Source organism: Drosophila rhopaloa, unplaced genomic scaffold, assembly GCF_018152115.1.
Source record: "Drosophila rhopaloa isolate 14029-0021.01 unplaced genomic scaffold, ASM1815211v1 contig_178, whole genome shotgun sequence".
Classification (NCBI taxonomy): domain Eukaryota; kingdom Metazoa; phylum Arthropoda; class Insecta; order Diptera; family Drosophilidae; genus Drosophila; species Drosophila rhopaloa.
In genome coordinates, this window is record NW_025335059.1 from 1147093 (window position 1) to 1168085 (window position 20993).

General features: G+C 38.4%; 1 protein-coding gene across 6 annotated transcripts; it reads right to left on the bottom strand.

The window, feature by feature from the left end:
- Positions 1-174: 174 nt before the first annotated feature.
- LOC108041762 (G protein-activated inward rectifier potassium channel 3) lies at positions 175-19609 on the bottom strand. 6 transcript variants are annotated; one of them, XM_017119780.2, is made up of 5 exons: positions 19542-19609; positions 17321-17896; positions 2851-2965; positions 1662-2382; positions 175-1604 (listed from the first exon to the last, which is right to left on the bottom strand). In XM_017119780.2, exons 2-5 carry the CDS (start codon positions 17704-17706, stop codon positions 859-861), a joined length of 1968 nt encoding a protein of 655 aa, XP_016975269.1. In that variant the 5' UTR covers positions 17707-17896; positions 19542-19609; the 3' UTR covers positions 175-858. The 6 variants fall into 6 exon arrangements, with proteins under 6 accessions (XP_016975269.1, XP_016975273.1, XP_016975275.1 ...); XM_017119784.2 differs by lacking the exons at positions 17321-17896; positions 19542-19609 and adding exons at positions 3759-3887; positions 4077-4202; XM_017119786.2 differs by lacking the exons at positions 17321-17896; positions 19542-19609 and adding an exon at positions 12085-13045.
- Between the last annotated feature and the right edge of the window lie 1384 nt (positions 19610-20993).

The window sequence follows — 20993 nt, forward strand, 5'->3', positions numbered from 1 at the left end:
ACCATCCAATCGCAATACCAGAGTTTGGTAATTATGATTAGATTTCGTGTTGTTATACAATTTGATTGTTCTAGGTTCTGAGCGATATACCTTGTGGATATCGGACTTTTAGTATTTTCCTTAATCCAGTAACATGAGAAACCCAAATAAAAAGGCATCAGCAATTTTCTCTTCTTTTCATCTTAAGATATATTCTCCATATTCATAATCTGGGTGTCGCTTAAAAATAAAATACATCAATCAATCATTCACATACTCATACAATTTTATTGTCCACTCATTATAATAATTGAAGCTCTTGTTTTTGAAACAGTTTTATTGTTTTAAATTTACATTTTCTATCTCATTGGAGTGAGTAATATTTAATCATTATTATCGGGTAAAAGGGAATTTACAATTCCGTTGCGCCTTTGCATAAATTTCATATTCATTTCATATTCAGTGAGCTTTTTAAACATTTCTCTAGAGGTCTAAGCTTACGAGGAAGTTGCAGCATTTTGGTTTCTGTGTCTCACATCTTACTTTGCGGTAATATCAATTCGTAACTTAACTATAGTAAATTCAATACAAGTAAAGCTAACAACATGAACCATTCATTAGCTTAGCCTATACATGTACAATTGTTTCAGGGGTTAGTGGGTGGGTGGGTAACAATCAGATTGCCTCCACTTCAGCAGGAAAGGGGGATTTTGACGGGTGTTCACAGCTGCAGCAGCTCTATGGCTATGACAGATGAGCTCTCCATGGAATCTCGCTTAGCTTAGTTTTAGTTAGAATTATGGTGGGAGACTACGCTTAACTAGAATACAACATCAGTTAACTGACGGCCAGGGCAGGGGCGCCTCTCAATTAATAATATCAACAAATGGAATCGATGGGCAGCTGGTCCTGCTTGATGCTCAGCCGACGGGGGTTCGACTTGTGCCTACCACCGCCGCCTCCTCCTCCGCCAACATGGTTCCCGGAGCCGGCCACAATGGTGATCCCTCCTCCGGGTCCGCTGGCAGCACTTCCTCCTCCGGTCAGCGTGCTCAGACTGTTGTTATTGCTGTAGTTGCTGCTGTTTATGGAATTGCCGGAGTTGGTCTTCTCGTTAATACTGGATAGGTTGGGGATGCTGGGCGCCGTCGTTGTGATGGTCAGGCCACCCATGGTGAACGAAGCGCCGTGCTTGTTGTTATTCAGCGGCTCCAGCTCGCTGGCCAACACGCCGTTGGGTATGGAATGGGAGCGTATCTGCAGGCGGCCCGAGTCCAGCGATTCGTCGCTCGCCGGATCCAGATGATCCACCGAGGCGGCGGAGGCAATTCGCTGAAACAAGCTGGCCGAGAGCGTGCGATCCGCAAAGGATGCATTCACACCTAGGCCGGGACAGCTCTTGGCGCTCTTTGTGTACTCCGACTTGAGCTCGTCCAGCTGCTTGGCACTGCACAGCGGCGTATCCACGTCGTAGGTGTTGTTGAATAGCGTGTAGTCCACCTCGTACTCGCCGGTCTCCTTGCGGAAGGACACTACATTCACGAAGCGATGGCCCCACAGCACCTCTGAGGGCAGATAGCTGCTCCTGGCCTGCGTGGTCATGCCAGTGGACTCGATGACACCCTCTGAAATGGTAATAAGATTAGTTTACATCTTGGGAAAGTGAATAAAACCAAACTCACCCAGCATAACCACCACTTCGAAGCGTTCCTTCAGCATATCCGAGGCGGACAGCATGTACAACGGACTATTCCTATCGATCTTGTGCACTATGGTCGTGGGCCAGATGAACATCAGCCGGTCCTCGCCACCGTCGGCTCCAATATGCAGCTCCTGCTGGTAGAAGGGCAGCACTTCGCCCTCCTTCGTCACCTTCTTGCGAATGATCTGGGCCCGCACATGAGCCTCGATGATGTGCGACTTGCGCATGTCGCCCACGCGGAACATCAAACACGGAACTCCATCTCGGTGGCAGATCACAGCGTTGCGGGAGAAGAGCAGTGTCTGGGCACGCTTCTTGGGTCGCGACAGCTTGGCAAACACAATGCCCACCATAAACGCCTGGATGAAAACTCCTGTGATGCATTGGATGCACATGGTGAATATGGCTTCCGGGCACTCCTCCGTCACATAGCGATTGCCATAGCCGATCGTCGTCTGGGTTTCCACGGAGTACAGAAAGGCGGACATCATGTTCGACACCGACGTCACACAGACCGTGTGCGTCATATTGGCCACCAGATCCGGCGACGTATTCTTCAGCTGAGTGTACTCCAGGTCGTTGTGCGCATAGGCGATGATCCACCAGATGAACCCGAAAAAGGCCCAGGAAAAGACGAAGCTGGCGGCAAACACGAGCAGCGTCCAGCGCCACTGAGCGTCCACCAGGGTGGTGAAGATGTCCTGGAAAGGAAAACAAATCATTTCGAATGTCAGTATGGGAATATTACAAACTAAAGTAAAAAAGTCTTTAAGCCACTTCGTTTAATCGGGGTTTGGAATAGATTTTAATTAACTGTTTACTAATATTAACTTATTAAATTAAAGATGTTTTGTAAAATTATTAAATAGTAAATATGGAGAAGTCATGTTTAAACGTTCATTTTAAGTTTAAGAAAATTAACTACGAGAATTAAGTATGCACATCAATATGTTATTATTTTAAGAATCTGTCAGTAGATGGCAATGCAAAGAACACAATTGTAACAAACATTGAATCAATTTACATAATTGCCACCAAAGCATTGCGGCAAGCGTTATGCAAACCAAGAAAAAAAGGGAGCTAAATATATCACACACAAATCGAACGCAAGTGGGCCTCCGACTAGATATAGCCACGCACTGCCACGCCCCGTAAATCCCGCCACCCACCTGCAGATATCGACGACGTCTTTTGGCCACGTTTCCCTGCACAACGTTGCACTCGCCATGCTTGAAGACCACACGTTTTCTAACACGCCGCGAGCTGAAGCGTGTCTGCCGATACCTGAAACGGAACAAGAAGATATAGATTGACATATTAATATGGCACATAAATAGATGCAAGCGACTTATTGGGTAAGTGTTCGATTGGGGCTTTCGCTTTCTAATCCAGTGCAGCTCTTATCTATTCCGGATGCCTTTACACAACCTTCAAGTGTTCAATATTTAAGTATTTGCATTTTCGATAAGAACCACCCCTGTTTGTAAAACTGTTTTGTGTGTGGAGAACTTTTTCTTATCAAAAATGCAATTTGAGCCCGAGGTTTGATTTATATTATGAAACATAAGAACTGAAAATCTAATACATTTAAGATGATGTATGTATACTTTCGTTTAGCAAATAATAAAAAAGGATAAGTTTAATCTTAGTAAACTAAAACGTAAATGATGTTTTAAAACTATTTTTAATATATGGATTTAATTATTTATAACAACATTGAGTTATTTTTTACTATGCATCTGATACTATTGATATAGTTACGCCCACAATTTGACCATAAGCAACAAAAAAAGGTGAGTATAATTGTTTTTAAAAACAATTTTAATAATGTCGGAATTTCATGAATATTTTAGAAACCTTGGATTGCTTAATTTTTAACACACCCTTTATAACAATAAGAAGAAGTACAATGCACGTATGTATATGTCGGCCGATAAAAGCCGGCCTTTGTTCGGATTGATAAAGGATGGCAACAACAGGAAGTCACAAGACAAAAAACCACTGACGGTTGTCTCCGCCACCTCAACCCGATAATACCAATAGGCATCGGCTATGCGATAGTATCTGATTAATTTACCAAATCATAGCTTGGAGCAATATGCTCGAAAAGCACACTACAAACACCAGACCGATAAAGAACAGCATGGAGAGCACTTCGTGATTGTCAGTTTTTGATTCTTCGGGGATCTAGATCACTTTAAATTCACTGAAAAGTTTAGAGGTAATCAATTGTTAGTACTAGATCACTGCGATCACCGAGGAGAGGGAATTTAGATTATGTTCACATTTTTGATACTACGAGTACCATGGAAAGTTTGTGAATTATCAATTGCTGATACAACGGGTATTAAGAATAAGCAAAAGCAATAATAATATTTGTTCTTTCTACGAGTACCAGAGATCTACTAGATCACTTAGGAAAAAACTTATTAAGGGACCACGTTCGAATTAGTACTGAAAAGACAAATCGTCGTCTTCGAAAGCCGCGCTCTGAATCGGCATTAACTGTATTAATCGCTAACTATAAGCGCTCTCCTTTTAGCAGCTGACTTTCGCAGTTTTCATTTCACTTTGCTTTACATTGATATTTACATGTTTATTTATATTTCGTTTTCGATTCATTTACACGCTTTATCAGTACAATTTGCTTTGTGCACTGAAATATGCAAGAGAATATATGCAAGAGTCGCCACACAAATCGGGGAACTGAGAATGAGCTTTTAAGCGATTATCAATTGTTCCAAGTGGAGCTTGAGCGGATCGCTAGAGGTGAAGTTCATTAAATTAGAGGGTAAGAGGTGGCGATAAGGAGGATCCAATGGCATGTTTGAATCAGAAACCAATCGAGTTGCTCCAGACAAATGGATTCGAAATGGTAATTTGTATGGAATCAATCATTCTCATTAGGCATTTTGGTTTGGTCATTTCGTTATTTTTACAGAAATATTTCGACCCAACTGCAATTTAAAACGTAATGCTCAATGAGGAAAAATATTGTTTATAAAAATATTATTTAAATTGGCGCAAGCCAAAAACAAACTGAAAACGAAAAATATTACGAATTAAATAACTAGTATTATAAACAATCATATAAAATATGACCAATATGTATATGTTGTCAAATAAGTGTTAATAATATTTTTCCGACGTACTGATAAGTAATCAAACTGAATCATTAAAATAATCACAATTTTGCATTAATAACAATCTTAAGATTATTTCTTCTTCCACAAAGTACTCAATGTGTCATCGAAATAAAAATATAAAATTATTATAGGACTTTTAATGTAAGAGTCAACCCGCAAAATAATAATGAGAACTACAAGCTACTCAATTAAAATTGTAATTAATTTTGACGTCAATTGAAAAGTAAACAGACATAATTGTTTTAATAAATGAAGCCAAGTCAACGAAGTTTGGTGCCATTGCAGAGCATAGCAAAAGATTCACGAAAAGTATCTTTTATGAGTCATCGGCATGAATGATTGTACAACCTCATTAAAAATAAATCAAATTGATAAAACATAAATGTAAGAGAAATTCCCAGAACAGTGAATTCTCCCAGACGAAACTCAATAAAAATTCGTAGAAATCTCCGGGCGACAACAGTGCCATTAGAGTTCATTATTTTAAATCTGATGTTTGGCTCATGCAAATAAACCGGCTCACACAGAGTGCCTCATTGTTATTGTTATTGTTTGGTTGATAATCGTTTTTTGTTTTGTTTTTTCATTTTGGTTTGCCAAATGCAATAACTGGGGGAAGAACCGGTTGGCGTCGAAAGGGGCGAAGTAAAACAAGTTCAATGGAACGGGCGACACATATGAACTAATGCGTCAACTCCAAACTGGCATGATATCAGCTGATATTTTAGATTTACACAGATAGGGAAGTGAGTGAGAAAATGCTTTACTACATTCAGGGGTTATCTAACAATCAGAGGCCAGATAAGCGGTCCTTGGGTTATGGCCTGCAATTAAAGCTCAACTTGTGAGATAATCGAGGCAATTGAAACAAAAACCTCAAAACAGAACTAACCTTGGACAAGATGAACTCGACAAAAGGTGGAGGGCTGGATGGAGGTGATACCCCATCAAGTTTTCCCGATAGTATTTCAATCATCTGGCTAATGGCCAACAAAATGTTATTCAGGCTAATGCAATTGGGCCATCTGGTGTTGCAATTCTGTATATCGAAGGTGCAAATAAGTTGACCATGGTCATGATCATAATCAGAACGGATCGGTTTAGATCGTGAAGCACCAGCGATTGACGTCATTGATGTGGCTTGAAGCTTTATGATGGCCCAGAGGAAATGCATTCTGGGGAGTACTTTATGGTATCCCATACATATTCATCAATATATATAGTATTTATAAGCAGTGTGCTGCAATTGATGTCCATAAATCAAAGTGAGACTGCTAGACAGTTACAGTACAGCACGTTTCGTAATCGAAAGGCGAGTTGAATTCCATCTAATTCCGGCAGCCCCATTAACCTTAAACATTGATGATTCAATATTTCCATGTAATCTTTTTAATACTTTAAGTTACGATAACTAAAAAAACATTATTTATCTTTGAGTTACCTGTACAGAACGTACTATAAATGATTATTTCCTCATTTTTGTTGCTTTGCCAAAATTAAAATGGCAAGAGCGAAAGAATAATTATGAATCTGCATATGTGCGCCATAAGTTGTCAACAGGCCACTTGGCCACTCATCGAAATCGTGAACAGTTCTTAACCAAAGATAAAAAAAAAAGATTGCAGAGAACAAAACATCCTTTCTTGGGTTTTATATAAACTTTATATATAGAACGGATATTTTGTGCATATATCAGCAGAGGTTGCTGTATCGCCAAATAGCAAATGGAAACGCCTTTCAGGCAAATATTTATGCCTTGTTCGATTAAACATTATAAGTCGGAATGCGCAGATGCATATATAGTATAGATATATACCTATACTTATGTACATCTGTTCACATGTTTTTATGTATAGCACTGAGATCGTAGCGAGTTCAGCTGTTTAAATAACCTTCAAGGGTGACTAGGTACCTGTAAACCATAATGAAACTACGATAAGTTATGGAAAGTGATCTTTGGACTGCACAGAACGATGCATAAGTTTTTGTAGAACCGGAATCGTGACTAGATTGTCACAGAATATTGTTATAGGAAATGTCAGCAGAAGTTTTTAATAATATATTCCATATTATGATTCTGCAGAGAACTTCCACAAATATTAAAGTACAGTTTCTCAATATGTATGACTATTTAACAAACATAATACTGAGATGGCTATCACATCAGAAATGTGTCTTTTAAACCATCTAATGGTTCTTTTAAATCTAAACTGTCTTATACTCTTTACAGTTCGTTACACTTACAATTACATCTTTATAAGCAAAACGTTCCTTAAATTTCACGCTCACTTTGGTAAGCCACACAATTAAGTGATAATCTTCGGACAAATCGGTGATGGGTAATCGGTCTTTTCTACCTGAGATTTACCTGAGGAGCTCTTCTCGCCACGACTGTTCGCTGGAATGAGTGGCTCTGTAGACGATCATCGAGAGTCGACTGAAACTGCGACGCAGCTCAGACATCTTGGGGCCTTTGATCGATTGTCCTGGGATCACAAGAGTTGTTCAAGCGAACAAGGCAATACTGTTGGTTGCGATTGATTTAAAGTACATAAGTGTGTGATGTTTTTTTTGCTTGTTTTTGGCAAAAAAAAACAGATAAAAAGGTTTTCTCTTGTTCTAGTTTGTCATTGTTATAAAAATAAAGCACAGGCAATGTTTCAGCAAGAGGCGACGACGGGCGGAACAGCCCAATAAATCACAAAAACGAGATCGCAGCATTTCGAGGGAGTCCAAATAAAACTCTCGGTTGCCAAACTTTCAAATTGAGCCACTTTTCACTTTGCCGGTAGCCCGGTTAATTAACTTGTAAAGCGCGTAGAATTTCACGGCTTTTGTTCTATTTTTTGTTGATTTTTTTTTTAACGATATTTGTTGGTGGTGTGAACTGCGCGATCGAACAACTTTTTGCCAACTGTCGGCGAGCAAATTGAAATTCGCCTTCGTCGCTGCAAACAAAATTCAGTGTTGATATTAGTCCCCGGACCGCTCCCCCGCCCCCTCCATCAATATACATGTTCTACGCTCACTGACAGCAGAATAAGTTGTTGTTGGGCTGAGCGCCTCATTTACTCATTTCACCTAATTACACATGCATGTATGTACGTCTGACTGGTAGCTATAAACAATTGGAATGCCAGTTCCTATTTATCAGATACCCCGCACCCACACAGCCACACGTGGCTATCTATTTGCCTCATTAACGGTGTTTGCCCGCGATTGACACATGTCACACCTGATGGATCCCAGTTTTCCATAACACCAATTGATCACATATTTGTGCGATTTTAATAGAATAAAACCCTATTATTCTGCGTCAATTATATGTATGGAAATGTTTTGTCTTAGCCAGCGATTTAATTTTGAAACGCAGAAAGCGACATATATGTGTGGCATATAGAATATGCTCTGACTTATCCCCCATGAACCGGTTCGGGCTGCCGCTGCCTCGCACTTTGCTCGTTCAAAAATAGCCAGAATTTCCCGCATGGGAAATACCAATACAGATCGTTCGAAAGTTGAATGAACCAATTTTGGGTTGAAACGATTGGTCTTCAAGGAGTCAACTCCAATGGCACCTTAGTTGGTTGCCTATCTCGGGTATCCACTGTGATCTATCTAATCTCAACCAAAACAAAAAAAAGTGCGAAAAAAGATTGCTGACCAAAATGGAAAGAACCCGTCTGAGCCAATAAGACCCATGAGTAATTTCTTACAGCGAAAGAGGGCCGACTAAGATGGCCCAAAGCAACTGCCACCTGTTATCAACCATTATCCAGTGACGTCAAGACTGTGACGCATCTCAGCCAGTAATCGCCACATTTGTAGTCAAGTGTTGATATCGGTGTAAAGATATACAATCTTATAAATATGTCCGGTCTTATATGGCGGCGATAACTATGACTAAACGGTTGACAGTCCAAAGGCAGTATGGTTATTTTTGGTAGCCAGCAGTAGTCAGCGAAAGATTCCACAAACTTATGAGAAGATCATAAATGTCCAAATGACTTACTTATGGGTTGTGATAGCCCAAACCTTGCGGCTCTTTGAAAGGTTCACTGACTCAACATCTAAAAGCATTCTAGTGCTCATAATACGTTAAGAAGGTTATTTTTGGTTAACATACTTTAAAGAGTGTCGAGCTAGAGCAGATAAACAAAATCTATTTGTGTAGGAATTTAAAGTACGAAAATAATTAAGAAATTTAACATTAAATAGAAATTCAATAATCCTTCAAACGATTATTTCCAAATTATATTTGATGTATCAAAACAAATCGTGCCTATCAATCGATCGCTAAACGTTTATAATTCTCATTATATTCAGAAATTCCCCAACTAAATCTTAAAGGAAAACATTAATTTTAGAGCCCGCTGAGATATTATTAGCTTTGTAGTCACGCTGGGATCGTGTGTCTTGGGTAAACCAGAGCAAACAAATTGAGCAACCAATTAACACATCTATTTATCAACCACATTTTGTTAAGATATTGCCGCTGATTGTGTCTAGTAAGTTTCCACCTTGAATTGCGATCTCAATTAGTGTGCAAATAAAGAAATTAAGCTTTCTTTTTCTTCCTCAGTTCTCTGTAAATACCAAACAGATGTCTCAGTTTAAATTTTAGCGCAGAAATGTGAAACAGCGGATATTTGCATATGAAATTATCAGTGAAATGTTCATCATTAACTGGAAAAGTATTGACAAATAAGCGGGACGGATGTATCAGTGTCTGCCATGATCGCCAAGCGTGTCTTAAATGAGTCATTTGGCACATCCCGAGATATGTATGTACAAATTTCGGGGCCTAAGCCAAGCCCAAGTTAAAGCCGCAACCCCGATTCCAGGTGCTAATGTGCAGTCGGTGGAGAGGGGCCTTATCATTCGCAATTCCGTTTATCTGGCGTAATCGCGGCCCGCGGCGGCACACTTGTAAATAATACCAAGAAGAGTACACAAGAAATAAACTGGGTAAATATTATGGCCATGTGACCAACGGGACGGGCCATCTTGTCAGCAGGTTATTTTCTCAAAAAAGTTGCCCAAGAAATCCCAAAAAAAAGCGACTAGAAACGATGAGCATGCGCCGCTTGTTAAGCTAATGATTACACGCTTTCTGCATCCCAAAAATGCCCGGTGTAGTGTACAGTCTGCGCAAAAGGTGCGACACGATCATCAGTTTATGGCGCTGGAAAGTGGCTTTTATTGTTGAAAGTTCCAAAATTGGTGGAACATTTATTGCCAATTTATGGCATTGAATGAAATTGTAAGGCTACCCACTTTTACTTTTACTGAGATACAGAGTTTTTTAAATGGCTTACTTGTGGAGGTTAGTGTATTTGGCATAGTAATTAACAAAAATGAAAAATACCTGTGGAACAAGCTAAAACCTTTATCCCTTTAGCTTAATTATAACTTGTGAACTTATTAAAAAAACGTATATGGTGAGTTTGTTAAGTACAGCCAATTCAAAAGTACAAATCGTAATAAAAATAAAAACTAAATTTTAATTATATAAAAACAAGTGCAACATTTATTGGAAATGTTTTTAATGACCCTGAATGAAATTATAAGTCTACTCCAGGTATTTATTACTGTTATGACAACTTATGCTCTTTAAGTGAATTTTTATTTAAATATTTACCCAAATATAATTTAAATATCACCCTAAGCCTTGACCTTCTTCGCGGTAACACCTGAAGATCCCCAGATAAGCAATTTGCTGATATCTTTTTTTAATGTTGGTTATCTTTGGCGGCTAAGACCTAATAGTAATAAATTTTGGTCAATACAAATAGACCGCAAGCTTTTTAAATTGAACAAACAAAGGAGTGTGCAGCAAACTCGAATATCTTAAGGTCTTAAACAGGTAGAAATCCTTTGGCAAGCCCAAGTGTTTTTTTTTTGTCGTCTGTGGCATATCGCCAAATTGGTAAATAAATGCACGTTAAGCATTTCTTACTGGCCTCCGATTTATTCATAAAGGTAAATGCCGGCATTTAAATTCCGTGGGCGAATAGTACAGAAAAAGAAAAACTGATACGATTCGATGATCTTAGAATTTATTTTCAGCTATATAAAAATTATCCAGACTATTTTAGAATTTTCAATTTCATGTTAAACTATAATTAAATATATAAAATTAAATTGATACTTCAGCTATGGCATTTCATTTAAAAATATCATAGTTATTTTGGAATTTTTGTAAATGTCTACTGTTTTTTTCTGTGTAGATGGGTGTGAGCGGAACAGGGTCATCGGGCTTCCTGAGAGAGTGAGGGAGGAAAAGAGAGATCCCTTGCGTGGGATCCCATGTGCCACTCTTATACACCAGACAGCAGCAGCTGATGCAGCATTGAATTATAAGAGTTTGGTTGCCATGCCGGTGCCTATTATATACATTTGTATGTACGCCTTTGTTTTGTTTTTGTTGACTTTTTTTGGCCGTACTGTTCTCTATATGCCACATACATATATACCTATATCTATATAGTACAAGTACACTGCTATATTTTATCCCATGTGGATGCGTCGCCTTGCTCTCTGTCACAAGTTCACTCTGCTCTCGAGTTCAATGCAAGCTAAACTAGTTTTGTTGTCATTTGATGTTTCTTTTGTGGCGGCAAGCACGTGCTGCTTCTTCTCGACTTGCAAACAATGCAATTGGAAACCTGTCCATAAACTTAAAGCCACATGCTTGAAATCGTTTAGTCAAGACATGGCCACATTTGCATGACTTTTACACAGACAAAAAGAAGACAATATGTTTTATAAAATCTGATATGATCTGAAGAAATTTTGTAATAATTCAATTTGTATATTATGAAATTATATCAAAATTTTAAATGGACTTGTTATTTAATTTTTTATTTTATGAATCTATTGCGTTGTAAATTATATTTATATCCTAATAGACGATTCATTTTGTATTATTACCTCTTAAAATAAATGAACCATCTTATAGATGACTTTTTTATCTGTATGAAAACACCAAACATAACAAACAAAGTTGCTAAGCTATTTTGTTTTCAACTATTAGATTTTTTTTTAGTTTTTCTAGAATGATATATTATACATTTCTGATTCATTTGAATAAAATTATGTATGAAGTATGTGATGAAAATATGTGATAGTAATTTTTTAGATTTAAAAAAACGGTTAAAGCTTTGAAAATAGAGTTCAAACTGACTAACTCTATTAAATAGGGATGAATTTGCTAGTGTGGTGAGTGTACTTTTGCCACTACCAACTTACTCGTACATGGCATCCACGAGATCGCGCTCCCAGGTCATCAGACGCTTCATAATGGCCAAAAGGAATTGCGTGGTGTTACAATTGGAAACTCGGGGACTTCACTTGGGATTCTGCACTGGCAGTCGAAGCACGCGCCGCTGCGTTGTATAACGCTATGTAAATTTGCTGTTTCTGTGGCGATTTGGCGCTCTCTGTTTTGTTTTTATGCGATGGCAACTGAAATGTAACGGCAACAGCGCAGTCGGCAGAAATGTTGAGTTGACAGCTCCTCCACGCGGCGAAAAAGCAACAACAAATAAAAAGTTCGCGGCAACCTTGGCTACAGTTGCTGTTATTGTTGGTATTATTATTTATAATTTGTGTAGTTGTTTTATTACAATTATAATGATTGAAAACAAAAGATTCGAGCACTTTTCAGATTAACTTTAATACTGTTGACGGGGCGGATGACGTTATCGTTGGATAAACGCGTGTGTGTGTGTGTACTGTGAGGCAGGTTTCGGTTGAGGTTTTTATTTTTGCGAACTTTTTTATGTATTTTCAATATTTATGGGTTATTTATTCTCCCTTTCCTTCTTAATTTTCGTTAGCTCTTTATCACAAATGCGTTCTTTTTGTGGTGGGAAAGGCAAAAATGGTTTTTATTTTGAAATAAACAAAGGCGCGCATAATTTTTTTAAACAAAACGCTGCAGACAGCGGTTACACAGTTGGTTTTTATTAAAAATCTGTCACTTTATGGCTAACGGTAAACGGTAAAAAGTAAACAATAACAAAACTGTTTTTAACTGTATATTTTTTACCACTGAGGAAATAGTGGCACGAAGTGCGTTTTAAATAGTTCTCCGTTTCTCTCTTTTTGGGGATCTTGCAACGAAAGAGAGAGCACGCGGTGTAGCGGGCCAAAAAGAGCGAGAGCGCGGCGCAGGTGTATAACTTTCTGCGAAGACGGCTGAACTCAAACTGAAACGTTCGGTTGACAGCTTTGTTGCTTTTTATTATTTTGAGTTTAAAGTGGAAGACGCGATAGCAGCGGAGGCAAAACCAAAGGCAACGCAAAAGCAAAAGCAAAGCAAACACAGAGTGACAACAGCGTGTTGCTGAAATCACACATACGCCCGGCTGGCAAACACTCTCAAGCATGAAATACAACAGCTGATAAATAAATTCAGCTCATTTCTTTTGTTGTGAGAGATTAACGGAAGGAGCCCCAAAAGAGCGCGGGAGAGAGGGGCAGGAGGGCTCTCTCCTTGCTGCACCGAAAAAAAAAAAAAAGCTCGGAACATTTCTGACATCCTTTTAATGCGTTAATAATATTCAATGGAGAGTAATTTTGCATTTTTAAAAGTTACGTCAAATATGCATTTTAAACACAATTCATTTTAAATAAAATTTAAATGTATCGAAATAATCGTTTTTTCAGCTTATCAATATAATATATAAAACCGCTCATTCAACAAAATGTCATTTACATTTTTCTGTCTGCTTTTTAAATCGCCCTTAAATCAAGCAATTAACGCACCGAATTCGCCGCAAGTTCATAAACAGTTACATCGCCTGACAGTCGATCGTTTTAATAAATCGCCAGAGACAAAAGACACATTAAAAAAATGTTCAAAAGTCGGAAACTGGAGGGGCGGGTGAACCGAACGACAATCAAGTTAAAAGATTTTCGCCAATTAGCGCGTATAAAACTCAATTTATAACTGCAGTTTCATTAGTGCCATTACTGCCGACGTGTGTGCAAATATTTATGCATACCAGTAACTACAGACCTATGTATGTGCATATACATATCTTCTCATATACAAATATGTATATACTAGCCACAATATGCGATAATCAAATCGGGCACGTCTGCTTATTCAATCACGATTCGTTAAGTTATTAGCGGCCATCGAAAAAGACTCCGTATCTCCCGTGGCTCCCAAAATAGATTCCGCAGTGCATGTGACTCCTGACGAAGATCCCGTTAAAAAGTTACGTTTCCATTGCGACAAATTTATAGCTGCCTCTCGATCGCCCTGATATTTGATATCAGCGATATGACTTTGCACACGACCTATAGCTATATTTCTCTCTAGTCACCTGATGGACTCACAGATAAGTCAACAGATGGATCAAACCATCAAGCACGCTTTTGCTCTCTTAAATTATCAAAATAAGATCAAATAATACCTAATTGATTTGATAAGATCACCCCACGGTATTCAAAAATTTAAAGACGTTTCCGACAAACCCATTCAAATATTTTAAATTGCAACTGTACTTCAGAAACTTAACCTTCAGATATTTATTTACACAGTTGTTTTCTTTCCAGTTAGTACTCTATAATCACATGATGTACAAATCAAAAAATATTAATACATCAATCAGACCCCCTTTTTTTAATAATCGCTTGTCAATATAATTATTCCTAGTTTGTCTTAAGCCTAGAATCAATTCGTCAATTAATTGGTAAAGGCTGGTTCTTAAAATGTTTATAGGATTATTTTAATACTTTATGTATAAAAATCATTAGGTGCTGCATTAATACTTCTGAGTGTTTTTGTATTACAGTGTAATTTGTTAACAGTAAATTACAGTATGTCACTCTTAAATGTTAACACGCGCAGACCTTTAGGTAATGTTAATATTTACAACTGCTTGTAAACCGATTAAATAATTCCAGCTCTTTCCGTAGATCAATTTACAACGTGTAAGCGATAATTGCCAGTTCAAATCTTGCCCAACCCTCTACCAAGTGGTCACAATCAACGGGTCGTTGAGCGGTGATTCCGTGGCAACTTATCGAATGAATCTATCATAATAAAAATAATTAATTTTGCTGAATCGTGAGCAATCGGGCTTTAGACGTTCGGACAGGCTCGAGTGGCGCACGATCGGCGACGACCGCGCGAATATTGGCCAAATCAATTGTCGGCGGAAATGAGGAAAAATATCAATCATACGCACCGTGCGCCGCAGACAAAAGATTGCGCTCCTCGGAAGAAAGTGTGTCGAATACGCCAGAGGGCATAAATATCAGCATCGAAAGCACTCAAGGGCTATTTATAGAATTTGTCCGAGAGACAAGCATAATTCTCGGCATCCACATAGGAAATCCCCTCGGGTTCCGTTTTCTGGCTTTTGGCCAACTGAAATGAGTATGAGCAACAGCTCGGCCGGCTGAGCATTTAACACGTTTTTAATTAACTTATGGGCAAGTGAATTAGTGGATTGCCAAACCGAAATCGAGAATTCGAGACTTCGAGGCGCATTATGCAAATTTATGTCAAGGCAGAGGCAGGTGCAAGTCGTTGACTCTCGTTCTCTGGGAGAACGTTCTCATAAACAGAGCGGAGTTGCCGCGGCATTAGAGCTCGGTAAACAGGCATGCGTAATGTCAGGGGCGTTCATTTGGACACGGGTACTGCCGCAGATACCGAGACTCTATTCCCAATTAAGGCAGCCAGCATCTGAATCTGAATCAGTATCTGTATCTGTATCACACACGCTGAGCCAGAGGCAGCAGGCGGAAATAATATTTAATTGTCCACCCACTGACGGCGCTCAAATCAAAATAATTCAATTTTGTCATTTCAGGCAATCAAGTCAAAAGGTTTATCTCGCTCTAGTGACTCGGTTCTCAGTTCTCCATTCTCGATTCTCCATTCTCAGTGCGGCGACCAAGCGACCAACTGTCCAACAGACGTCACCTCCATTTGCATATCAAAATAACGTTCAAGTCGCAGCTATCAATGGACGGGGACACGTTTGACAAAAAAGCCAATAGAAAAACAAGAGAGAACGCTATAGTCGGGTGCCCTGACTATCAGATACCCGTTACTCAGGTAAAGGGAGTGCGAGGGAGATGGAGATAGAAACTTTGATCACGCATAACTTTTTAACGAATGGTCTGACTTGAAAAAGTTCTTCTACATTTCGATATGTATTGATAAACACAATAAAACTGCATTTTTACTTTTCCGAAATATTTAAATTTTTAAAATCGTATATAAGCGATTGTGGGCGTTAAAGGGGGCGTGGCACCTTTTTGAAACAAACTTGCGCTGCGTAGGAACTCCTAGAATCTGCATGCAAAATGCCAATCTTCTAGCTTTTATAGTTTCCGAGATCTCAGCGTTCATACGGACAGACAGACGGACAGACAGACGGACAGACGGACAGACGGACAGACGGACAGACAGACGGACAGACGGACATGGCTATATCGACTCGGCTAGTGACCCTGATCAAGAATATATATACTTTATAGGGTCGGAAACGCTTCCTTCTAGCTGTTACATACTTTTGCACGAATACGATATACCCTTTTACTCTACGAGTAACGGGTATAAAAACCACAAAACCAAGTCAGGGGGAAGTGCACCGAATGCTGTTTGTTTACCGACAACACATTGCCATCGAGATGTGTGGGCTCGGATTAAGTGTGTACATTCGTATATGTACACTTGCATTATTGCAAGTTCTTGGAAACTTCCACAAAATACGAAGATTTATATATACATTATTTGGGTTGAATAATAAATAGTGATATCTAAGCTTATTATTTTAGCTATTCGGTGCGCAACTTTGCTCTTGTATCATTAAAAAGTTCTTGGAAATTGTTTCACAATTAATTTACGTAAGAGTAGGGACGGAATGAGCTATTCGCTATTTAATTCATGAAGGATGACCACAAATAAATCAGGATAAAATTCTAGGAAATAATTATTTAATGTAAGAGCTTTGTGGAATGCTTATGAATACACAATTGAAATAATCTAATGCAGATGACTTTCCATAGATAAAGGTTTATAATTCCAAATTATTTCCATTCAAACTTGTTTTATAACTTTTTAGAATCGTTTTGTTTTAAATTATTAAAAAACAAAATGAAATATTATGAATTTAAACTAATTGTTATAATATGTTATTTACCATTTAAATATCTTTGAATTGAAAAACATTTCACTTAAATCTTAGTATAACAAAAAGGGCTGAACTAATAAAAAAAACTTGGTTGCTAATAGAGCTCGCTAATAAAAATACTTATAACAAGTGCCATTCAATATTGATTTAAAAATAGCATTGTTTGGAAATAGCGAGGAGACAATAATGTGGTCTTATTGTTATAATTTTTGCAAATAATATTTTATAAGAAAGAAACCCCCTTGTTTTCTAACAACAAGGCGTATGAGTAATGGAATATTACTCATACGCCAAGTGGGTCAAGACATAAGAGATCTTATCTCACTCACCTGGTTAGAGGTCCGGGTGATTCGCTAACCGCTTTGATGGATCGCCGGATTTGCCGGTGGAAGCTGCCCAAGATGGACTCCTTGCGTGAAAGTTGTGTTCCACTGCCGCTTGACTCGCCTCCCGTGGAGTTTATATTGGATGCATAAGTAGCGGTGCGCTTGTAGGCCTCCTCCAGGCAGACCGCTCCCTGCTCCCCGGCAACGACAGGACTGGTGGCTGCCACCAGTTGATCCACATTGAGGGGTGTCGTCTCCTTGGAGTCGCTATTGTTGCTACTGCTGCTGCTCATCTTGACTATAATCGCCTTATCCTTCTCCTCGGGCAACAGTTTCGCCCAGGCATTCTCGCCCACCAATTCCGATTTATCCACTATCATTTTTGGCATTGACTAGTTACGGCTAATAGTTGTTTAAATTAACTGGTACCCTTTGGTATTTATCTCGAGTAGTCGCCGACTGGGGGGAGTAATTGTTATAAGGGAAAATTGGAATAGCTGTTCAGGGCGCGTTTCTTTTGCAGTCTGGAACCGTGAGAGCCAATCATGGATGTTTCTTTGCTGGCGGCCACGTTGTTCTCTGCAACCAAATCGGAACACGAATGCGGGTTAGTGCTTAGTTTATATTCATATATTGGTTTCAAACATCTGGGGGAAATCCTGTACATCGGCACACCGCCCACATCCCATTCACACTTTTCAGTGTTCTCATCTCGCTTCCCGCTTTTAATCTTTTTAACACACTTAACAAAGTCCTAAAGTTCGTATCGGTTTGTGGTCGCAGAATTCGTGAATTATACTACGCGAACTGCGGTTTGAGTTTATAACCGTTATCAGCCCGCCTGGGGGTGCTTGTCTCGACTGGGACCAACTAGTGCTCTATAGTTATACGAATCACTAATAAAATTAGTTAAGGCTATGCTATAACTGGTTGAAGTTACAGTAAAAAATATATCAATAGATTTCCAGTTTTCAATGGAAGGTTTTGGAATAGATATCTTATGGCTAAATGCCTTGTAAGCCCATGCTAATTTTATGGGTATGTTATATATTGTTTAATTAAAATATTAGAAATATTCCTATTTTACGGGACGTTTTCTAAGTTTAACGGACAGATGTGAATAATACTAGTCTAGCAATTTTTTTTTGGTTTTTCACCTTTAACATTTGTTTTTTTTTTGCTTTCTTGGCAGATGCCTTTGGTTAATACATATTTTTTTGTTTTTAATTAACAGTACTAAAATGGACATTATATTTTAAGGAATCTTTGAAAAATATTAAATATTGTATCTTTTATTTATTTTACTTGTTTCATAACCCCAAAAATGTATATTCTCTTTTATTGCTCATACCATTTGTTACATTTTTGTATTGCCACATAAAAATATTTTAATCAACAGAATTAATATCTTTTGACTTTTTTTATGGCTTTAAATATGGGTTCCCTCTTAGAAACAAGTGTTTTGAAGCTCGTATTATTCTTTACTTTCTTTCATTTTAATTTAATCAGCATAAATACACTTAATTATCTAGTATTTAACACTTAATTTTCTCTACACAATTAAAAAATAAAGATTAAAGAAAATATTCTCTCTAAATCTTTAAAAAATTCCAGTCGAGTGAGCTGGAGATAGAGCTTATACTCATAGAATTTATGAAAGATATTTCGCTGTATGTTTTTGTTGGAATATTTCCATAATTTCATATTTCAGCGTTAAGCTTTTTTTTTGTGGTATGCAAATTTAATGCCGTCAACATTTTATTTTGGGGTTCTCTCGCAGACCATAAACGGGAAACACGTAAAATAATAACAATAACAAGAGGGCTAATCAACCGTTTTCACTCGAGAGTTTCCCCAGAAATTTGTATTTCATTATTCTATTTCAAAACTTCACCCACACAATTTTGGATTCCTTTTTCTTTTGGTTTAACGAGCTAACGCGAATTCCTTGTTATCAGCGAACCGCCCGCGACTTTCGTTTGAAATTTCGGAATTTTCAAACAGCCGAACGCGAACCGCGCGATTTTCGAAGTGAACCTGCTGTGGACGAGACGAGATGGAGACTGGCGATTTATTTTGGTTTTGATTTCAGTCTTTTATTTTCGCTTTTGCTGCTCTGCTCGCGCACGCACGCGCAAAACGTGGGAACAAAAGTGCGAGCGGGATGGCAGGTGGGCGGGCTGCTGTACGAAGGGGGTTGTGGTAAGTGAAGAAGAGCTATTACCGTTTGTTTTTATTTAAGCTATTTTTTTTTTTTTTTTTGTTTTGCGCCTCCGTTGTGTACGAGCGGCGTTCGCAAATTGACTTGGCGCTCGAATGCGCGTTGCCTGTTTTATTATCCAAAAGCGAGCAGCAACAACAGACGCCGCAGCAGCAGCAGCAGCCGCAGTAACAGCAGCAGCACCAACTACAACAAGCACGACCGGTAGCGTCATCTAGCACACACACTTTTTTTTATCGAGTTAGCCAAACGAGGCGTCGGCGTTTGCTTCGGACTTCGTCGGTTTTTGTTGCTGCCTTTGTGCTTTTGCTTTACTTTATTTTACAGCATTGCCAAATCTGTCATAAGGTCGCCGGCGGCGCTGTTGCTGCGCTGCTGAGTAACAGATGTTGGCGCCATGTGATTGCCGGCAGAAGCGCCACTGAGAAAGCAAAGTGGGAGGGAAATAGAAGAAGAGAGGAGGAGAAGCGAGGAGCAAGAGAGCGTAACAGGTGGGGAATCCTTTAAAGCACGTTAAAGGGAATTAAAAATGTCCGCTCTGCAAGAAGTCCGCAAAAGCAGATCCCTATCGCTGACAGAAGCGTAGGCAGGATATTTTAAGGGGGTCCAATAAATTGACCAATATTATGGTGATATGTTAAGTAATTTGAACATTGAATTTAAAATTAATTAATATATTTGTTTTAAATTGTAACTTTTTGACTCGATTATTAAATGTTTATATTTTTTTCGCAAATTTAACTGGCATGGTTTAATAAGTTTCTTTAAGATACATGATTATTTCTATAAAAAGTAACCAATGATTAATTTTATTTTCTTTCAAAATATGTAGATTACCGAGCTCAATTCCTTTTCGTAAGCCACTGCTTGCTGCCAATCAATCAAAAGTCAGTGTCATAAATTGACAACTACGGTTCTACAATGTTAACCCCCTATAGAAAAGTTTCTCGTAATATATAGCTCAGTGATAAAGCAATGTCAGTTGATAGTGTCGCTCACAATTTGCATCATAAATCTCTCATTTTTGCCAGCTCCTATTTTGTCTCTTTCACTGCGTTTCCCCTCCCATTCCCTGTCCTAAGCACGTTGTATACCAAAGAATATTAAATTAGTTAGTAGAATAAGTACTGGTTAAGTTTTTGATTTAGCAAGAGCAGATAAAAAATATAAAACAAAGTAAGTTTAAAACGTAATATTTAAAATTACATATTTTGTTAGTTTTAAGTCTTTTTAAAGATATTTAAATTATTCTATAAACTGGTTGGTTTTATTAGGTTTTAGGTTTTTTTTAAGGTTTTATTTCCATTTTATTTTTAGATCAGTTCAAATATTTGGTATTGCATTTTCTTGTAACAATTACAAAGTTTACCTGATATTTTCGTTTTATTTCAAGTGCAGACATCTGTATCTGTACACTTTTCCCGCCTTTTACACCTGGCAAATCGTGTTCCCCAC

Coding starts and splice junctions, on each gene's coding strand:
- LOC108041762 (XM_017119780.2), bottom strand. CDS start 17,706: ATGCCAAAAATGATAGTGGATAAATCGGAATTGGTGGGCGAGAATGCC. Junction 2,966..17,320: donor TCACCCGGACCTCTAACCAG/GTGAGTGAGATA, acceptor GTTCCGTTTCAG/GTATCGGCAGACACGCTTCA. Junction 2,383..2,850: donor GACGTCGTCGATATCTGCAG/GTGGGTGGCGGG, acceptor TTTCCTTTCCAG/GACATCTTCACCACCCTGGT.